At 66.1% G+C, this 19,293-nt stretch overlaps 2 protein-coding genes across 6 annotated transcripts in view; both read left to right on the plus strand.

Annotated features, from left to right (window-relative positions):
- The first annotated feature begins 271 nt into the window (after positions 1 to 271).
- On the plus strand, positions 272 to 12,236 carry SEZ6 (seizure related 6 homolog). The gene is made up of 17 exons (XM_062592818.1): positions 272 to 353; positions 6,992 to 7,230; positions 7,281 to 7,538; positions 7,678 to 7,870; positions 8,110 to 8,295; positions 8,396 to 8,564; positions 9,090 to 9,256; positions 9,331 to 9,525; positions 9,620 to 9,758; positions 9,833 to 10,029; positions 10,101 to 10,295; positions 10,380 to 10,571; positions 10,666 to 10,863; positions 10,951 to 10,989; positions 11,078 to 11,198; positions 11,277 to 11,379; positions 11,527 to 12,236. The coding sequence occupies exons 1-17, from the start codon at positions 272 to 274 to the stop codon at positions 11,557 to 11,559; spliced, it is 2,706 nt and encodes a 901-aa protein (XP_062448802.1). The 3' UTR covers positions 11,560 to 12,236.
- A 1,545-nt stretch (positions 12,237 to 13,781) lies between these two features.
- The window catches only part of PHF12 (PHD finger protein 12), a 32,377-nt gene continuing 26,865 nt past the window's right edge, over positions 13,782 to 19,293 (plus strand). For all 5 annotated transcript variants that reach the window (XR_009960409.1, XR_009960410.1, XM_062592460.1 and 2 more), the window contains exons 1-2: positions 13,782 to 13,951; positions 14,305 to 14,486. Coding sequence is in view for 3 of the 5 variants with exons in the window: in XM_062592460.1 (XP_062448444.1) it covers positions 13,886 to 13,951; positions 14,305 to 14,486 (248 nt within the window). In the remaining 2 variants the exon portion in view is untranslated. The remainder of the gene's footprint in view (positions 13,952 to 14,304; positions 14,487 to 19,293) is intronic.

The following is a 19,293-nucleotide window of genomic DNA, read 5'->3' on the forward strand; positions in this document are numbered from 1 at the left end:
GGGTGACGCACTCAGAGCGTTACGGCGGGGGTGGGGGGAGAGGACAGGGAGGAGCCCCCCTCCCCAGCTCGCAGGATTGGTGGGCGCCGCACTCGGAGCGTTACGGCGCGCGGGCGGCGGGGGGGGGAGGGAGCAGGGAGGAGCCCCCCCCCCTCCCCTCCCCAGCCCGCAGGATTGGCGGGCGCCGCACTCGGAGCGTTACGGCGGGCGGCGCCGGCCGTGCCCGCAGCCGCGGAGCTCTCCGTGGTGCTGATCGCCGCCGCCGCCGGCCATGGGCTCGCCGCCGCCGCCCGCCTTCCTCCTCCTCCTCCTCCTCCTCCTCCTCGCCGCGCTGCTCCGCGCACCGGCGCACGGTAAGAGCCGGCCCCCGGGGACCCCCTCCCCTCACCCCACCCCGACCCCGGTACCGGGTGGCCCCGAGCCCCACGTCGTCGCCGCTGCCAAACTTTGCCAACTTGCCCTCGCCCCCCCCCTCCCTTTCCCTCCCGCCGCGCACCCTGCCCCCTCCCTCCTCCCCCCCCCCCCGGTGCGGCGGGGGTCGCGGGTCTCCGCCGTGCGCCGCCACCATTGCCCCAGTGCTGCCCCTCTCCTCCCTTCCGCCCCCCGGCCCCGCCGCCGCCCGGTGGCGCAGGGAACGGAGCCGCCGCGGGCGCGCAGAGCAGCTCGCAGCCGCGCTGGTGCAACGCCGCCCCCGGCGGGCTCCGGCGACAGCCCCTTTGCCGGTATTACCGGGGGGGGGGGGGGGCACCCGCCCACGCACCGCTGCGCCGGCAGCTGGGGCATGCTCTGCCCCACTGCGGGCTGCGCCGTGCCCCGAGCAAGGCTCGGCGCTGCCCGGCCGGACCGGCTCCCACGGCCCCAAAAGCCTCGTCTCGGCGGCGGGTTTGGCGCGGGGTCCCCGAGTGCCGGCCCCCTCTGCGGGGCTCGGAGGCTCTGGGTGCCGGGGGACCCATCTGGCTGCAGGGAAGGTGTAGGGGAGGTGCAAGCAGCGGAGGGTGTTGGCTCTTCTCAAGGAGAGCGGCCGCTGCCTGCCTCCCCCTGGCTCTCTGGCCGTGCTGCCCATGGGGCCCGTACAGCCCCTGCCCCTGGGCAGCCCTGAGCGACGGCCCCAGAGCCTCGATGCCTCAGGTCTCGGCTGCCCCTCAGAGCAGGAGTGAGGACCCGTCTGGGCTTCAGTGTCCCGGTCCCTCGGGGCTGAGAGGCTGCTGGCAGCAGTTGTGGGCTGTGCGTGGGGCAGGGAGCGGGCAGTGGGTCTGGCCCTGCTCTGCCTGGTGAGAGGTGGGGCTGGCTGGGGAGCAGGGCTGGCAGGGAAGCAGCCCTGCACAGCTCGGAGCCGAGCTGCAGGGAGCAGCCGTGCAGGGAGTTACATAAACTCCCCATCTGGCTGCGGAGCTGAGGCGGGGAAGGACGCGGTGGCCCCGTGCCCACTGCTATTCGCATCTCTGTCTGCTGGTGGGGGCTGCTGGCAGAGCCCTGTTAGTTGGGGGGTGGGGGGGATATGTGGGGAACCCTCTGCTTGGCAGCGAGTGGGGCAAGGCCAGGGCATCCCCTCCCCCAGCGCTGCTGGGGGGCAGCGGGACTGGACAGGGGTCCGTGTCCCCAGTCCCCAGCTCTGCTGTGTCCTGGGAGCAGGGTCCTGGGCAGGGCAGGCTCCTCCAGAGGGAGGGAGGGAGGGAGGTTGGTGCTTGCTGTGTCAGTTTAATGATTTCTAATGAGCAATTACCTCTAGTCAGTCTCCTAATTTCTGAATATCAATAAAGTTAATTAAACTCTGCATGTGCATTTCCCAGCGCATTAGAGGTAGGGATGCCCTGGGAGGTGCTGAGCTCTTCCTAGGGCTGGAAGCTGTGGGGCACCATCCCCTCTGTGCCCCTCCATGCTGCCAGGGCCGGGCCCCAAGCTGCCCCTCGCCCATGCACATGATCCCTTTCTTCCCGGCAGTCAGTGATTCCCATGCAGGGCTGCGGTGCTCGATGTCGTGGTGGCTTTGACCTGGCTCCAGGGATGGGCACACACTGCCCTTACGCTGGCATATGGTGGAGATGTGACATGGGTCTGGGGGACATGGGGGAGCATCAGACCCCTCCTCAAGCCCAGAGAGACTGACGGATCCCTGCCTGGGCAGTGGCAAGGCAGGGCCTGATCCTGCCTCTGTCCTGCCACCCCTCCCTGGGTGTCCTGCCTGTGCGGTGACCCATGGGCCCCTTGCAGCACTGGCGGCAGCTCTGGCTGCCTTCCCCCCACCTGGATCACACTGGGTGCTGCTGGGGTCTGCCCCTGGCAGCATGGGTGGGTGGCATGTGCTGCCCCCTCCAGGAGGGGCAGTTCCTGCACTGACGCCCTGGATCTGCAGGGCCTCTGGGCAGGGAGCAGAGCCTGGTCCAAACAACGCTTGCACTTAGCAAACAGCATCAGGGAGCGCTTGCTCCTGCTGGGGCCGAAAGCAGGGCCTGGGCCCCGCAGCGCGGAGCAGCGAGGGTGCTTGGTGCCAGAGCACGGCTCCATCCAGCTCCACCGCACGGCACCACCTCCCCTGCCTCTCCGAAGCTGTGTCAGGCCTGGCCGTTCAGGGCATCTTTGCTTTACTGGAGGGATCACCCTGTAACTCGGGAGCCCTGGGAGTGCCGGGCAGCCCGGGGCCAAGGGAAGCACTGCTGGTCCCTGCGGGGCCGGGCTGGCTGGCTGCTTGCAGGGGCAACGTGCCGGCTCTGCCCGCGCGAGGCTGCGTGGCTCCAGCCGCCGTCGGCATGACGCCCGGCGGGATGATGCAGCCGGGAGACGCACGGCGGGGGGGTCTCGGTGCCGTCCCGGGGCGCGCGTGGGGGGGGCCGTGCCTCTGCGGGCAGGAACGGGACTGGCGAAGGAAACGAGCATCTGCCTCAGTAATTAACCGAGTGCGTGCTCGTCCCCTGCGTGCCTCGGAGGAGTTCGTCGGCGAGACGCCGCCGCGCTGCCAGGCCTGGATTATCTGGATAATGCTCTTAGGCTGGAAGGCGGGAGGCCGGGGCGCCTCGCGGGGAAGGGCAGTGCGGCTGGGGCAGCTGCAGCGCTGCCCGGCACTCGCCTGGGAACTCTCTGCCGCCGGCCAGGCCCGCGGGCTGCAGGTCAGCGCCGCAGAGAAAGGATTTGGCAGGCGGCGCTGCGCGGGGCCGAGGGGTTTTGTGCAGCGGTGTCGCGGCGTGGGGCCGGCACGGGGGGTGCCGTGCAGGGCGGCGGGGTCCCCGAGGAGGGCAGACCCCTCCCCGGGCGGGCGGCTCGGGGCTCGCCGGGGCCCTGCGAGCGCGGCCGGCGAGGTGGATGAAGCTGTGTCTCCGACGGATCCGGCAGGAGAGGATAATTTAGCCTCCAATCAATGCCTTAAATGCGCACAATTGAAAGATTGCCTTTGAAAGCCGTCTATAACCGGGGAGGTAATGGATTCTCTCCAAGACCAGGCAGCCGGCACCGGAGCGCGCGGGCGGCCGCCCTCGGCAAGCCCCCGCGGGGCCGCTCGGTCGGCGCCGGCGCCGCTCCTGCCCGATCCTGCTCGCGGCGGGAGAAGGGGCAACCCGGGCCGGTTCGGAGGCACCCGGGGACACCCCCGCGCCCGGGCACGGGGCCGGGGAGCGCTCGCCGCGCCGGCCGCCTGGCAGGCAGGGCGGTCCCGGTCCCCGCTGCGCTGGGCTGGGGACGCTCCCAGCCGCCAGCCTGCAGGCGAGGCGCCGGGAGCCAGCCCGCCCGCTCGCCGGGCCAGTGGCTGCTAGTGCATATATAATTTAAATGCGGTAACGAGCTGTGCTGAAGGGATCAAATATTAATCAGTCACGAGAACGCCGCTGTGACCCCGGGAAAATGGAGAGAGGCGCTCGAAATGCCAGATGAGCCGACGCTGGGTGATCCTCCGGAGCGGTCCCGGGCAGGGGGAGGCTCCGGCTGTCCCTGGCTGCCACGATCCCTCCCGGGGCGGCGGCAGGGGCGGAGAGGCAGCCGCAACCCTCGGTGCCGTCACCCTGCGGTGCCCGGGCTGGGCGATGCCCCCGGCGCGTGGCAAAGCTCTCCGCCTGCCAGGACGGGGATCGCTTCCTCGTCGCCCGGAGCCAGCGCCGAGCCCGGCTGTTGTGGGGCAGCCCCCAGGCGCCGGCCGCGGTGCCGGCGGGCAGTGGCACTCCGCGCTCGCCGGGAGGGAACGTCGTCATCCGCGGGGAAGGCGACACGGCCGAGCGGGCGAACGCGGGGCTGCACAAGCAGGTCTCTTGCGCTTAACGCCACTGGATTTTGTGTATTATCGCCGCTGGCCGGAGGAGGGGAGCAGCCACGGCGTGCAGCACCCAGGGGTGCCCCTGCCCTGCGGGGTGCCGGAGCACCCTGCCCAGGGCGCATTCGCTGCGGGGATGCACCTGCCTGGGGCAGCGGGGACGGGGACAGGGACACAGGTGACCCCTGCGCAGACCCTGCGCGGCTGCTGCTTGCCGCTGTGGGCACCCCAGGGCGGCGGGAGGCTGGGTGCCGCCGCGGCGCGGGGGCGTCTCACGGGGAGGGGGGGGGCCTCTCCGCAGCGCCTCGCTGGGGGACGGGGTGTTTCGAGCGCTGGCGGGGAAAAACGCCGCTGCGAGGCTGGCTGGCTCCGCCGGCGCGCGCGGGGTGTAGCTATCAGGTCCGAAATAGCAGCAGACGTGCAATTTATCATCGCCGCTGCTCAGGGAAATTGCTGTACAAATGCATTAGCTCCGCAGGGAGAGCCGGGGAAGCGGGATTACACGGGCCGCGGGCGGCGGGGGCGGGGGGAGCCGGCACAGCGGGCGCGATCCTCCCCGCGGCCCCGGCCCAAGGGCGAGAGGCCGGGCGCCCCACGGCCACCCCCAGGCTGCCCGGCGGCGGTGCCGAGGCCGGGGGCAGTGCCCACGCCGCGCGCCCCTTGGGGCCGGGGAACGGGCTGGGGGCTGCGGGGGCCCCTTCCCACCGGCGCGTTGAGACGTCAGGCGTCGCTCGCCGGCCGCCCGCTCCTCCCCGATGCTCCAGGGAACCCGCTGCGGCGACATGTGACATGTGTCAGCGGGTAAATGACTGTTCAATTCAAGGAGAATCGCAAAACACACAAGGTCAAACGCTTCCCCGCGAGCGCCGCCGTGAATATTAAAGCCGGCGTCGTCCGCGGGCTGTGCCCGCCCGCCGGGGAGCTCCCCGGCTCCTCGCACCCGGCCGCCCGCCGGCTGCGGCACCCTGCCCCTTCCCTTCCCCTCCCTCCCCTCCCTCCGGGAGGGAGCCGGGTGCCGTCCCCGCGGGGCTCCCGCGCCCCAGGCCGCCGGGGTAAGCGATGGGCAACGTGGCACCGGCGGGGCACGTCGCCCCCCCCTCCGCCCCGGGGGCCGCGGTGCGGCAGAGCCGCGGGGCGACGAGCGCGCGGTGCCTGACAGCTCGTTCATCACGGCCGCCAGCCCGGGCCGGCGGGGGGCAAAGCCGGATTGGATTTCTAAATTGGAAAATAAACCTCGGCTCCTGCGAGCGAGCACGCACGGTGGGGGGGGGGGACCCGGCCGCCCGCCCCGGCCTGGCTCGCCCCAGGGGAGCCGAGGCTCGACGGGGCCGCGGCGGCGCCTGGCCCTGTCCTGGCCACTTTGCCGAGCGCCGCGTTATTGCTTTATTTGCAGGCCGTATCGACCCGGCGCTTCCCGGGCGGCTGCGTGCACGCTTATTTATTTATTTGCGACACCAGGCGCGATCGATTTCTGCCGGGGGGGCCCGGCCGCCCGGCGCAGACGGATTAGTCTCCCGCGTCTCGCCGCTCGCGGCCACCATTAATAGACTGCCGGGCGGGAAGGCTGATGTGACGGATCGGGAGCCCGGCGGGGCCGTGGCCGCGTGCCCTGCGTGCCAAGGGCACCCAGCCGCTCCTTCTCCGCCGGCCCCGAGCCCCGGCAGCTCCGTGCTGGCTCTGGGGCTGGCAGGAGCACGGTGCTGCCCGGCGCTGGCGTCACCGGGTCACCTTGGGGCCTGGGCCGGGCCATGGATGTGGCACTGTGGCTGAAGATAAGCTGCTTAGCTGCAGCGCGGGGATGTGCCAGGGTGGAGGCGCTGAGCCCTATGGTGCTAAGGGGGGGGGCACACGTGGCACCAGCTGGGCACCAGCTGCCCATGCCTGGAGCATCCCGTGGTGCCTGGAGCATCCTGCGGTGCCCCGAGCATCCCGCGGTGCCCCGAGCATCCTCCCACCCAGCACAGGGTGCCGGACCCCAGGGACTGACCTGCCCCGTGGGGGTACCGGGCTCCGGCCTTGTCCCGGCAGCGCCGGTGGGGATGCAGGAAGCACCACGGGCAGCGGGGCCGGGCCAGGCCTGGGGCACTCATCTGCTATTAGAGTCTAAAAGAGATTTTGGCGCCCGTCGGTATAAACTCATTTAATTTTATGTGCTAATAAATGGATCCTATTAAAAATTAATTCTGGCCAGGCTGGCGGGGGGGGGGGGGGAGTTAACTGGCTTTCGGAGCCGGCGTGGCACGGCGTCCACTCCCCGCGGGACCGTGCCGTCGGGGCCGGGGCCGCCGCACGCAGCCCCCCTCCCCGCGCCGCGCTCCGGAGCTAATGTCCCCTAATAGCCCCTTAAAAGTGGCAGTCACGGAGCAATTAATCTCGGAAGGGCCCTGCCCTGCAGACGGCTGTGGATAATTACCCGGTAATTGGCAGCGTCGTGTCATCGGCCCCACACAACAGGCCATGAGCTGCGTGCGCTCGTGGCCCGGCTGTGGGCTGCCCCTCGCCGCCGCGGCCTCCCACGGCACGGCACGGCACGGCACATGCACGGGGAGGCCGCGGCGGCGGGCGCGGGAGTCGGCGGTGGCGGGTGCTGTCCAGCTGAGCTCTTGCAAACTCGTGGCGCGGGCGCACCGGCGGCGGGTGGCAGAGCAGCGTTCCTGGCGGCGTGCCGGGCGCTGCCGTGCCCCAGGTGGGCGCCGGGGCATCGCAGCCTCCCCCCCCCCCAACCTCACCCCCGCCCCAACCCACCCTACTCCGCAGGCTTCAACGGGCTGGAGGCGAAGGCGGGGGCGAGCGCCGAGGCCGAGGGGGAGCCCACGGCGCTGCCCACGGCGCCCGAGCGGGAGGCCGAGGCGCGCTTCGTGACCACGGCGCCCACCCTCAAGCTGCTCAACCACCACCCGCTGCTGGAGGACCTGCTGCACGAGGCGTTCCTGGGGCAGGAGGAGCCGGCGCGGGCGCCCTCCGGGCCCCCGGCGCCCCGCGCCCGCACCCCCCGCGCCCGCTCTCGCCGCCGGGCGCCGACCGCCGGGGGCCGAGCCGCGGGCAGCCGCCGCCGCCACCCGCCAGCGTCCCGCCGCCCACCGCGCCGGGGACGTCCCCGGGGCCGCCCGCCGCCCCGCCGCCCGCCGAGGATGCCGCCGCCGGGCCTGCGGCGCGGGAGCCGGGCCAGGCACCCTGCAACCGCAGCCTGGCGGGTCCCGAGGGCTCGCTGGCCTCCCCGGAGCCGGGCGGCCGCACCGGCGCCGACGGCCTGGACTGCACCTACACCATCTCCGTGTACCCCGGCTACGGCGTGGAGATCAAGGTGAGCCGGGGCCAGGCGGGGGGGGGGGGGGACACCAGCGCCGCCGCTGTCTGTCCGTCCCCACGCGGCCGAGCTTCGCCCCGGGCGGCGGGCGCCGTGCCGGCGGCGTCGGGCCCCGCGCTGACGCCGCGCCGCGCAGGTGCAGAACGTCAGCCTGGCCGAGGGGGAGACGCTGACGGTGGAGAGCGCGGCGGGGCTGGAGCCCGCGGTGCTGGCCAACGAGTCCTTCCTGCAGCGGGGCCAGGTGATCCGCAGCCCCGCCAACGTGGTCACCCTGCGCTTCCAGAGCCCCCAGCCCGCCCGGCCCGGCTCCTTCCGCTTCCACTTCCAAGGTGAGCGGCGGCGGCCCCGGCTCCCCCCGCGGCGATCCGGAGCGCGGCGCCGCTGCCGGGTTAAGCGGGCGCCGACCGTCGAGCAGCGCTAATGGAGGGATAATTGGCACGAGCAATTACGGGCTCGTTTAACATAATTAGCGGCAGAGAGAGGCACCGCGCGGCGCTGGGGGGAGCCGGCGGTGCCGGGGCGGGAGCCGGGCACGGCGCCGGGCGTAACGCCGCCGCCGCGCCCCCAGCCTACCTGCTGAGCTGCCCCTTCCCCGCGCGGCCCGCCGACGGCGACGTCTCCGTCACCAGCCTGCACCCCGGCGGGGAGGCCCGCTTCCGCTGCGCCGCAGGCTACCGGCTGCAGGGCGCCCGCCTGCTCGCCTGCCGCAACGCCACCCGGCCCTTCTGGAGCGCCCGCGAGCCCCACTGCCTCGGTGAGCACCCCTGCGCCCTGCCGCGGCGACGGCGGGACGCGTCCCCGCGCCCCGCCGCGCCCGGCTCGGCGCCCGCTCACCGCCCCTCCGCCCGCCGCAGCGGCCTGCGGCGGGGCGATCCGCAACGCCACGGTGGGACGCGTCGTCTCCCCCGGCTTCCCGGGCAACTACAGCAACAACCTGACGTGCCACTGGCTGCTGGAGGCGCCCGCCGGGCACCGCCTGCACCTCCACTTCGAGAAGGTCTCGCTGGCCGAGGATGACGACAGGTTTGGGCCCAGGTGGCACCGCGCAGGGCAGGGGTGGGGGGCGTGGGGACACCTCGGGGCAGCCCCGTCTCATGGCCAGGGATGGGCGCCTTGCTCAAGGATGGGTGCCATCATGCGTGCCCGGGGATGGGTGTCGCTGACCGTGTCAAAGGATGGGTGCCATCGTCCATGCCCCGGGACTGGGGCTGTTGGCCGTGTTCGAAGACCGATGCCATGACCCATTCCCAGGGACAGTGCCACTGAGTGTGTCGAAGGATGGATGCCATCGCCCATGCCCGTTGGTCATCTCCAGGGCTGGGTGCCATCAGCTGTGGTCAGGGAGAGTGCCGTTGGCCACGTCCAAGAGTGGGTGCCACTAGCTGTGCCTGGAGATAGCGTTGTTGTCCGTGTCCAAGGACGGATGCCATTAGCCGTGTTTGAGGACGGGTGCCATCATCCCTGCCCAGGGGTGGGCACCACTGGCTGTCCCCGGGGTTGGGTGCCATCAGCCGCGGCCGGCACCCTGACCTTGCCGCACCTCGGCAGGCTCATCATCCGCAACGGGAACAACGTGGAGGCGCCGCCGGTGTACGACTCCTACGAGGTGGAGTACCTGCCCATCGAGGGGCTGCTCAGCACGGGGCGCCACTTCTTCGTGGAGCTCACCACCGACAGCAGCGGGGCCTCCACGGGCATGGCACTGCGCTACGAGGGTAGGGGACAGGGCGACGGGGGCAGCCCGGGGGTGTCCCCGAGTCCCCGCGGACCTCTGCCCCTCCGCCCGCAGCCTTCGAGCACGGCCACTGCTACGAGCCCTTCGTCAAGTACGGGAACTTCACGGCCAGCGACGCCCGCTACCCGGTGGGCACCACGGTGGAGTTCAGCTGCGACCCCGGCTACACGCTGGAGCAGGGCTCCACCATCATCGAGTGCGTCGATCCCAGCGACCCGCAGTGGAACGAGACGGAGCCGGCGTGCCGCGGTGGGTGCCGGGGCGGGCGGCGCGGCGCGGCACGGCACGGCGCGGCGGGCGCGCTGCCCCCGGGGCCGCGCCGAACCCGCCGTGCACCTGGCAGCGGTGTGCAGCGGGGAGATCACGGACACGGCCGGCGTGGTGCTCTCGCCCAACTGGCCGGAGGCGTACGGCAAGGGCCAGGACTGCATCTGGGGGCTGCACGTGGAGGAGGACAAGCGGGTCATGCTGGACGTGCGGGTGTGAGTGCGCCGGGGCGCCGGGGCGCCGGGGGCTCCGCGGGCGCCGCCCGGGCTCACGGCCGGCTCCGCCGCAGGCTGCGCATGGGCAAGGGGGACGTGCTCACCTTCTACGACGGGGACGACCTGACGGCGCGCATCCTGGGCCAGTACACGGGTTCCCGCGGCCGCTTCAAGCTCTACGCCTCCACGGCCGACGTCACCATCCAGTTCCAGTCCGACCCCGGCACCGGCGTCTTCGGCTACCAGCAGGGCTTCGTCATCCACTTCTACGGTGAGGCTGGCGGCGGGCGCGCGGTGCCCCCCGGCCCGCCCGGCGCCCGGCTCACCCCGCTCTGCCCGCAGAGGTGCCCCGCAACGACACGTGCCCCGAGCTGCCCGACATCCCCAACGGCTGGAAGACGACCTCGCACCCCGAGCTCGTCCACGGCACCGTGGTGACCTACCACTGCTACCCCGGCTTCGAGCTCGCCGGCACCGACGTGCTCATGTGCCACTGGGACCTGACGTGGAGCGGCGACCTGCCGGCGTGCGAGCGCGGTGAGCGCCCCGGCGCGGCGGCTGCGCCCGCGCGGCGCCCCGTCCCCGGCGCTGGCGTCACCGGCTTGCGCCTCCCGCCCGCAGTGACGTCCTGCAGGGACCCCGGGGACGCCGAGCACGGCCGCCGGGTGGTCTCCAGCCCCAAGTTCCCGGTGGGGGCCACGGTGCAGTTCGTCTGCGACAAGGGCTACGTGCTGACGGGCGCCGGGCTCCTCACCTGCCACGACCGCGCCGCCGGGGGCCCCAAGTGGAGCGACCGCGTCCCCAAGTGCACCCGTGAGTGCCCGCGGCCCCCGGGGGCCGGGCGAGGGCACCCGGGGGGGGGGGGTGGCGGCGGGCCCTGACGCCCGCCTCCCGCTCCCGCCCGCAGCGGAGGCGTACGAGCCGTGCCACAACCCCGGGGCGCCCGCCAACGGCCTGCAGAGCCCCGAGAAGCGGCTGTACCCGGCGGGGGCCGCGCTGCGCTTCTCCTGCGCCGCCGGGCACGTGCTGCTGGGCGAGGGCAGCCTGCGCTGCCTGCCGGGGCACCCGTCGCGCTGGAGCGGCTCGCCCCCCATCTGCAAAGCGGGTGAGCCCCCCCCCCAATAACACCCCCACCCACCCACCCACCCCGGCATCGCCCCCCGCCTCTCACCCGCACCGCTCTCTTCCCCAGCCTCCTACGATGAGTTTTACAGCAACCGCAACCTGGACGGTAAGCAGAGGGGGCGCGGGGAGCGGGACCCCCCCACCCCACCCCGGGGCGCAGCCGGCCCCGCTGAGCCCCCCTCTCTCCCGGCCAGCTGTGGCCAAGGCGGTGCCGGCGGAGAAGCCGCTGGAGGGCACCAACGTCGCCGTCGCCGTCTTGCTGCCCGCGCTGGCGGTGGCCCTGCTCGCCGGGGGCGTTTTCCTCTACTTCTCCAGGTGAGCGGAGCGGCGGCCCCGGGGGGGCGGCGGGCGGCGGGCGCGCCCGGGCCGCCGCAGCCGCCTCCGTGCCCGCAGGCTCCGGGGGAAGCCGGCGCTGCAGCTGCCGCTCGCCGCCTCGCACCGCTACGACCACATCGCCGTGGAGGCGGCGTTTGACAACCCCAGCTACGAGACGGGAGTAAGCCCCGGCCCCCAGCGCCCGGTGCGCGGCGGGGAGGGGTGGGGGGGGCGGCCCTGCACGCCCGGGGGGCTCGGGCGTCGGGGGCGCCCCCTGCCCGCCCCCCCCCCCCCCCCCCAGCGCGGGCCCCTGTCCAACCCCTTGCAGTCTGCTTTCTTTGCAGGAGACGAGAGAATATGAGGTGTCCATCTAGGCGGAGGAGAGCGGGGCGCCGCCGCGGCCGCCCCTCCTCGGCCCCCCCTGCGCCCGCAGACACCCCGCGCCACGGGACCGGCCGGAGCCCGCCGGGGGACCCCGCTGTCCCCCCCGGCGCGGCCGCCCCCTCGGGGTGACACCGCGCTCCCCGCCGGCTCCGGGCCAGCAGGGCCCGTCCCGCCCCTCGGCACCCGCATGGGAGGAACGTGCCGCGGCGGGGGGAGCGGCCGGGACCCCCCCCCCCTCCCCGGTGACCCCGACGGGGCCCCCGGTGCGTGCTGTGGGCACCGGGTGCGCCGAGCTGGCCGCGGCCGGGGGCAGCGGTGCCGCCAGGAGCCCCGAGGTAAGGACACGGCTGCCCGGGGCCGGGGGGGTCCTCGCCCCGACGTGGCGCAGTGCCCCCCCCCCTCCCCCGACGGCCGCCCCGCGCATCCTGCGGCCTCGCGGCGGGACTCGGCCCCGGCGCCGGGCAGGGGGGCGGGGAGGGGGGGCCGGGCACGGCCACCTCTGTCGTGGTTCCCCCCCCCCCCCGGCCGCCGCCACGTCCGGGCTGAGGCTTTGGACATATCCGGTGTAAAATAGGGTCCCATCCTCAGCTGCGCATCCCCCTTCGGAGAGCGACCCCCCAACTCTCCCCCCATCTTTTGGTTGTTTCATTAATAAAAAATGGTGTTTTAGAAGATACCGTGGTGGTGGCGTGTTTCCCCGCGGTGAGGGCCGGCCGGGCCGCCCCCACCCGCCCTCACCCCGCCGGCACTCGGGCTCGGCCGTGCACCCCACACTGACCTCCACCCGCACCCCCGAGCACCCGCCACCGTCCAGTCAGCACGGCGAACCCCCCCATATCCCTCCTTAACCCACATCCTGCACCCCACTAACCTGCCTGCACTCCCGGCCCCTACAACCCGGCACCCTCCCACCCCCGGCACCCTAGCAGAAGCCTTCGCACTCGGTGCTGCCCCCCACCCTGAACCCCCACCCTGCATCCCACACTTATGCCCCCTGCAACCCCAGAGTCCCCTGAGCCCCATGCTGACCCCTCCTGCACCCCAGTGCTGCATCTGACCCCCCCTTACTCCATCTTGCACCACTGCATGCTGCACCCCCAAACTCAACACCCCACACTGACCCCCACCCGAGACGCAAGACTCACATCCTAAACCTCCTACCCTGCACCCAAACCTGCACCCCCAACCCCCAGCTTGCACCCCAGCCTGCACCCGAGACCCCCAACCCAACCCCCCTATCCTGCACCCAAGCCTGCGCCCTCAACCCCCAGCTTGCACCCCCACTCCGACCCCCAGTGTGCCCCCTGCACCCCGCGCGCTGCCCCCCACCCTGTCCTCTTCCCTGGCCCCGTCGCGGTGCGGGATAGCTTTAAGGGGCGGGGCTTCCGCAGCAGTGACGTCACGGGCAAAGTGGCGCGCCGGCGCAGCGCGCGCCCCCTGCCGGCACGCGGGCCCCGCCGCGGGCCCCGCCCCATCACGTCACCCACGGCCGCCCTCCCCCCTCCCCCGCGGCCAGGACGTGACGGCAGCCACGCGCCTGCGCGCGCCGCTCTGCCTCCCCGCCGCCGCTTCACCTCCCCTGCGCCTGCGCCGGCTCTCGCGCGCCTGCGCCGCGCCGGCGCCCCGCGCGCTTGCGCAGGAGGCGGGGGGGGGCGGAGCGCGAGAGGAGGAGGGGCGGGGGGGAGAAGAAGGGCACGGAGTGGAGGGGGGGGGGGGGCGCTGCTCGCGCGCCTGCGCGATGGCGGCGCGCGCGTCCTCCTCCCCTCCCCCGCCGTGCCCGGCCGAGAGCGGGAGGAGGCGGCGGCGGCGGCGGGGGGAGAGGGAGGGGGAGGGGGAGGGGGAGGGGGAGGGGGAGGGGCGGCGGCGGCGCGCGGGCCGCGCCTGCGCGGGGCGGGGAGGGCGGCGGGGCGCGGTCTGCGCGTGCGCGTGCGGCGCGGCGGCGGCGGCGGCGGCGGCGGCGGCGGGGCCCTGAGCGTCGGCGGCGCCGCCTGTGTGTGTGCGTGCGTGCGTGCGTGCGCGCGGTGCGTGCGGCGTGTGCGCGAGGCGGCGGCGGGAGCGGGGCCGCGCGCCGCACCGGGCCGCTCCCCCTTCCCCTCCCCCTCCCCTCCCCGCCCTTGCGCGGCATGGCAGCGGGCGCAGGGCCCCCCGCAGCCGCCCCCGGGCCCGGCAGGAGGAGGAGGGCGGGCAAGCCGCAGCGGCCCGTGGGCTAGGCCCCGCGCCGCCCGCCCGCCCGCGCCGCCGCCCGCCTCGCTCCCTCTCCCCCGGGGAGGGGGGGGCTCTCGGGCCGCTCCCGGGCTGGATGAATGTGGGAGAAGATGGAGACCAAGACGATCGTCTACGACTTGGACACCTCCGGGGGGCTCATGGAGGTGAGGCCCGGCGGCGGGGGGGGGGAGGCCGGGGCCGACGTGGGGCTGCAAAATGGCGAGGGACACCCCCATGCCCCCCCCCCCCCGCCCCCCGAGAGGGGCCCGGAGCCCCGTGGCCATACAAGGAAGTGCGGAGGGAAGGAGGCGGCTCGCCCAATCCGCGGGAGAGGCCCCGCTGGACACGGGGCCGGCGGCGGGGCGGGCTCGGCCGCCGGCCCCGCACCGCCACCTCGGCGCACGCACCTTCCCCGGCGGGCCCGGGGCCGTCTCGCCCCGCAGAAGGGCGCTCGGGGTCAGGGTCCGGCCCAGCCCCTGAGAGCCCTCTCTGTCTGTGTGTGTGTGTGCATGTGCAGCAAATCCAAGCCCTCCTGGCTCCCCCCAAGAGCGAAGATGGGGAAAAGAAGAGCAGGAGGCCCGAGAAGGAGCCCAGGCGAAGTGGCAGGGCCACTAACCATGATAGCTGCGATAGCTGCAAGGAAGGAGGGGATCTGCTGTGCTGCGATCACTGCCCTGCTGCTTTCCACCTCCAGTGCTGGTAAGGCTCGGCACTATCTCCCTCTGAATCTGGGTGTCCCAGCCCAGGCAGTGCATTCCCTCCTGCCAGGCTGTCTCCAGCAGCTCCTGCTTCCCGTTAGATCCATGCCTTGTGCGGGGAGGGGATAACAGGGCCGGGCGCACCACGCAGGAACAAAAAGGAGGTGCAGACCCCACTTGTCTCCATCCCCGTGAGAAGTGATGAATCCGGGACAGCTGAAGTGAAAAGTCACTGTACTGCCTTCTCTGGGGGCTGGGGACTGCGATCCTCCTTTCTTTTTGTGCTGAGCAGCGTCTGAGAGGCCTAAAGGAGAAGCAAGGCTGCTAGCTGCACGGCCTGGCTGCTTTGATACTACCCGCGCTGGGCCTTCCCCCCCTCCCCCCTCCCCAAGCAGTTAACTTCCCCTCCTCACCCCTCTGAAAGGGTGCATTGCTTGGGGGGCCTCTGGAGGGTCGCGGCTAGGGGGAAGCCGCGGTTGAGTCTCTGCGCCAGGCCTGACGTTCCCAGCGCTTCCGTGCTGCTGCAGCTGCTGGGAATAATGGAGGTTGCTGTCTCTGTGTCTCCCTGCTTCACTGTTTACAATATGGCGACCTTCCTTTAAATTATATTTTTATTCTCAGCGCCATTTTGGCTGCATATATGACTTTCAAACCCTCGCAGTGCTCCCAAAGTATATTAAATGTGAAAATACCTTCCCTGTGTAAATCCACAGCTCCAGACTTTAGAATTGGCCCGGTTTATTCCTTTCCCTCCTTTTTCCTTCCTCCTGACGCTTTAGACTTGCTTGTGTCATCCACAGGAGTGATTGCTGTGAATTCCGGGTAGTTGGGTCCTCTTGCTTGGAGTTGTGTGGCTTTGTTGATAAAAGCAGATCTTTTTGCATGCAAATCTCGGGGCTGTATTGGAGGTGCCTGTAGAGGCAGTTGCAAGGCCGTCAGTAGAGACTGCAGCAGGGAGGACTCTCAGTGCCTTGCTTCAGAGCTTCTCAAGCTAACAACACAAAGCAACCCGGCAAAGGCACCTGAACTTTCCGCCCTGAAGTTTTCTCTTTTCTGCATCGGGAGCCCAGATGCATCAAAGGCTGCCTTACCCGTATCTCTTGTTCAACAGTTGACGCAGGCTGGTGGTTTGTGTTAAATTAGCACAGCCAGAGTGGATAATGGAGTGGAGGAGGGAGTGGGGCAAGTCAAACAGCTGGAGCTCTGGAGTGCAGAGTATTCTTCCTTAGGGGAGATTTTTTAACCGCATTCCTTTCTCTCTTTCATGCTTTGGAGCTTTGTTTGCTATCCTGCTACAGCTGTCTTCTCTTTTTTTTTTCCTCCATTTTTTTTCTTGTGCTTCGTGGTTATACTGTGTTTATAAGCTAATTGCAGGTCTCTGAACACTTATTAAACTGATTACTGATACCAGGAAAACTGAATGTGTGGTCACAGTTCTGTAGGGAGTGTCCCGTTAGCAGTGTATAGCCAGACTTGCCCAACAATGCCGTAGTGTGCAGCCATGACATCATCCCTCTTACCCTGAGGAAGTGCTACTGGTGGTAGTGTAGATTCTCTTAATATTTACTGAAAGGTTCACTAGTTTGTTTGTTTGTTTGATTATTTTTTGTCTGACCTTCTTCGTAGGCCTTAATTAAGATTTTGTTCTTGTATAGGATGTAGTTGCTTAAAACTTGGTGTTTGCTTTCCGATACTGTCAAAGTCAAATGGAAACACATTTGAAGCCTTCTCTTACTCAGGCTAGAGTGATTGCTGAAACTTTATGTTTAGATTTTGAGATGGAAGTGCTGTGACTAATGCTAGAGAGTTTTTCTAGTTGACTATCCTAGTTAATGCTAACTGCAAATGAGTTCACTTTGTGCATACTTAAACCTGGCTTCATTTCATGACTTAATTTAGCAAGTTTCTTGTATTAGTGGGAAATGGTCATGAAGATCAGACATCTGTAAAGCTTTGGCTATATTCTAGTTGAGTCAGTTGTATTAAAAAAAGAAACTGTGGCTAACTAGTCACCTTTCAGAATAGGAAGAGAAGGCACAGTTCTGCTTATTCTTTCTCACTTTGTTTGTTACCTTTCTTGGAATAGCTCTTAGATGAGCATTTGGGTGATCAACGCTAACCCAAGCCTTAGTGTGGGAAGCTGCATAGCCTGTAATGGCGCAGCAAGCCTGCTGCATACGGTTGCATGGGCTGCTTCTCCAGAAGACCTCAAGCTTGGGCAATATTTTGCCTCCCTGCTCGAGGACCTCTGTTTACCACTCAGCCAAAGCCTTCAAGTTGTTTCAGAAGGATGATGCTTGAGTTTTGTTTTCATGGTTTTTTCCTTTCACCTCCTACATCTTGCTTTGAAGTAAACTTCCGTTCTGGATATAAACTTAGGCATAAAGGTAGCACTTGCAACTTCCTTTCTGCCTTTTTTATTTAAAGAACAGTAGCTGAAATTCAATGCTTATTATAAGTAACCTGAATAGCAGTTTCAATATATTGCTCTGGCATATTAGCTGAATTTTTGACAGCTAAACTGTTCTTTAGATACTTATTGTAAGTTTTAGTGCTGGCTTGCATTTATTAGAAGAGCTCTAAATTGGCCTAGGAACAGTAGATCAGAGCTGTATAGGAGAGGTCATATTATGAAAGAAAATGAATGACAAAGGGGAGTGATGAACGCAAACCATGTGGTAGGCTGAAGATAAAACCAGGAATTAAACCAATTCAGTGGCCTATGAACTAGTTATGTCCCTTCCTGTGCAGGGAAGGCTCTTCTCCACCATGTTGTATAAACCTACAGTGTGCGAGTTAGCTTCATTAGTTGAGTATGTGGATGTCAAATTTCAGTTGTCCCTACCTTAATGTCAAAATGAATTTGGTGGGCGAGGAATTGTGTGGATCATTTATTTCCATGTTCCTTCTGGTTGGGAGTGGGAAAGCACTTTCTGAGCTTTGATGGGCAGTTTAGGGACTATTGTCTGTGCCTATACAGCCTGTTCCGGTCGTTAGATGTGATCCAGGCCTACTTTGCAATTGTTCTAGTTAGCAGTGGTTGAATGTAAAATAAAGGCTTTAGCACCTAAACCTGTAGGGTTCTGCAGAAAACAGTACATTTGCAGCCAAAACCCTCTAAACTTTCCAGATCTGATAGTATTTTACTTCTCTGATGGCAAATAACAAGCTTTGATATATGTGGGAGTGACCGCTCTCCTGAATTTATGTAGCTAGAAGAGAGCTCCTGATTCATCTGTTGTGGTTTCAGCTCTTTTCAGAACACCATTTCAGAATCACTAGTTCAGTATAAAACTCCTACTGGTACTGGAAAGAGTAAATGTACTGTTAGGATTATCAGCCTGGTTCCAGATAAACTAGCTTGGTGGGAGGGATATAGGAAAATGTAAATTCCCCTCCAGATACTTAGTTTCACCATACTTGGATTAATAACATAGTCAGATGACTATCTTCAGGTTTGAATTTCCAGAGAGCTTTTTTTTTCCTCCCTTCATTATTTCTTTGAAAACAGAACATACAATTTTTAGTTCTTGAGTCTGGTTTTGGTTATGCTGTCTGCCTATAACCTGCTACTTGGGAAATAGTACAGTGAACATTTTCACTCTGTTGTTCTGTATTAACTTGGGCCTCTTGGAATGGACTACACTTTCAGTCATGTAAAGAATTTGTTATCCAGTACTTCTCATGGTGTTCTCCACTTATATTTTTCTTCTAGATATGTGACTATGAGAATTCCCCATGCTTTTGAGCCTGTGGTAAACTTGATTCATGTAGAAGTGAGTTTGCAAATTGACTGATGTTGCAAATTCATTACAGCTTCACTGAAGGATTAGAAAGATCCCTGTGAGAGGAAAAGTTTAGCTAACAAGATGGGGGAGGGGAGCAGCAACAGGAGGGAGAACTAATGGAGAACAGTTTTGTTTTGTTTTGAAGTCCCTTTGCCTGAGTTTCTGGTTGGAGGAGCCCTCTTCAAAACTGCTAACCTCACTGAATGCTGCTGTTGGAAGTCCCTGTTACAAACTGCATACAGCATGCTGGCTTTGAAGCGCTGCTAGCGTTGCAAAGTGCCTTGGTTGTCTAAAACTAATCAGCTGCCTGTTACGGTAAACAGACAATACCAGTGTTGTGACACTGCCCAGCAAAAAGACTTTCCTTTGCTGTTGGATCGTCCTGTGGCTGTCCTGGGATAAGTATATTACATCTTTACTGGGCCTGCTAGTTCCATCAAACTTCTTGCAACACTTGCCTCTTCATGCTTATATTTGGAGCGTTTGGCTCTCTTTCCTCTCTGATTTGGCAGTCTTCTCTGAAGTACTGTTGTCGAAGAACTGGAGTAACAGAGCTGCAAAGAGAAGTAGATGAAGCTCAGCTAGCTGGAGTTTTGCTTATTTTCTGAGTCACATCAGTTAAATGCTTCGCACATAGAATGGAAAAAGTTGTGTTTAACTTGTAGGGCATCAATAACTCTTTCCCTGCCTTATTCACATCTAAAATTCTCCTGCCTTATCTGATATTGACTTTTACTCCAGCTTTAATTTTTTTTAAGTGTCCATTCTGTGTGAGGGTGTGAAGGGAGGGAAAGGTTAGCTGTCTATTGTCTTAGGTAATCACTTCCTTAATGGGCATCTTTGGCTGCCTCAGGCTTTCAGGTGAACCTTTGAATGCACTGAAATATTTGCCACTTCAAGAAATAGCAGGAGGTCCAGAAAACTGCATGAGAGGCTAACTTCCAGCCTAGAAGTGAACTAAGGAGGAGTAGTGTTTCAATACACTGATTTACATATGTTCGTGTACACTGACACTTCTGA

The sequence above is a fragment of the Rhea pennata genome, chromosome 20 (genome assembly GCF_028389875.1).
Source record: "Rhea pennata isolate bPtePen1 chromosome 20, bPtePen1.pri, whole genome shotgun sequence".
Classification (NCBI taxonomy): domain Eukaryota; kingdom Metazoa; phylum Chordata; class Aves; order Rheiformes; family Rheidae; genus Rhea; species Rhea pennata.

Coding starts and splice junctions, on each gene's coding strand:
- SEZ6 (XM_062592818.1), top strand. CDS start 272: ATGGGCTCGCCGCCGCCGCCCGCCTTCCTCCTCCTCCTCCTCCTCCTC. Junction 9,526..9,619: donor GACGGAGCCGGCGTGCCGCG/GTGGGTGCCGGG, acceptor TGCACCTGGCAG/CGGTGTGCAGCGGGGAGATC. Junction 10,030..10,100: donor CTTCGTCATCCACTTCTACG/GTGAGGCTGGCG, acceptor CTCTGCCCGCAG/AGGTGCCCCGCAACGACACG.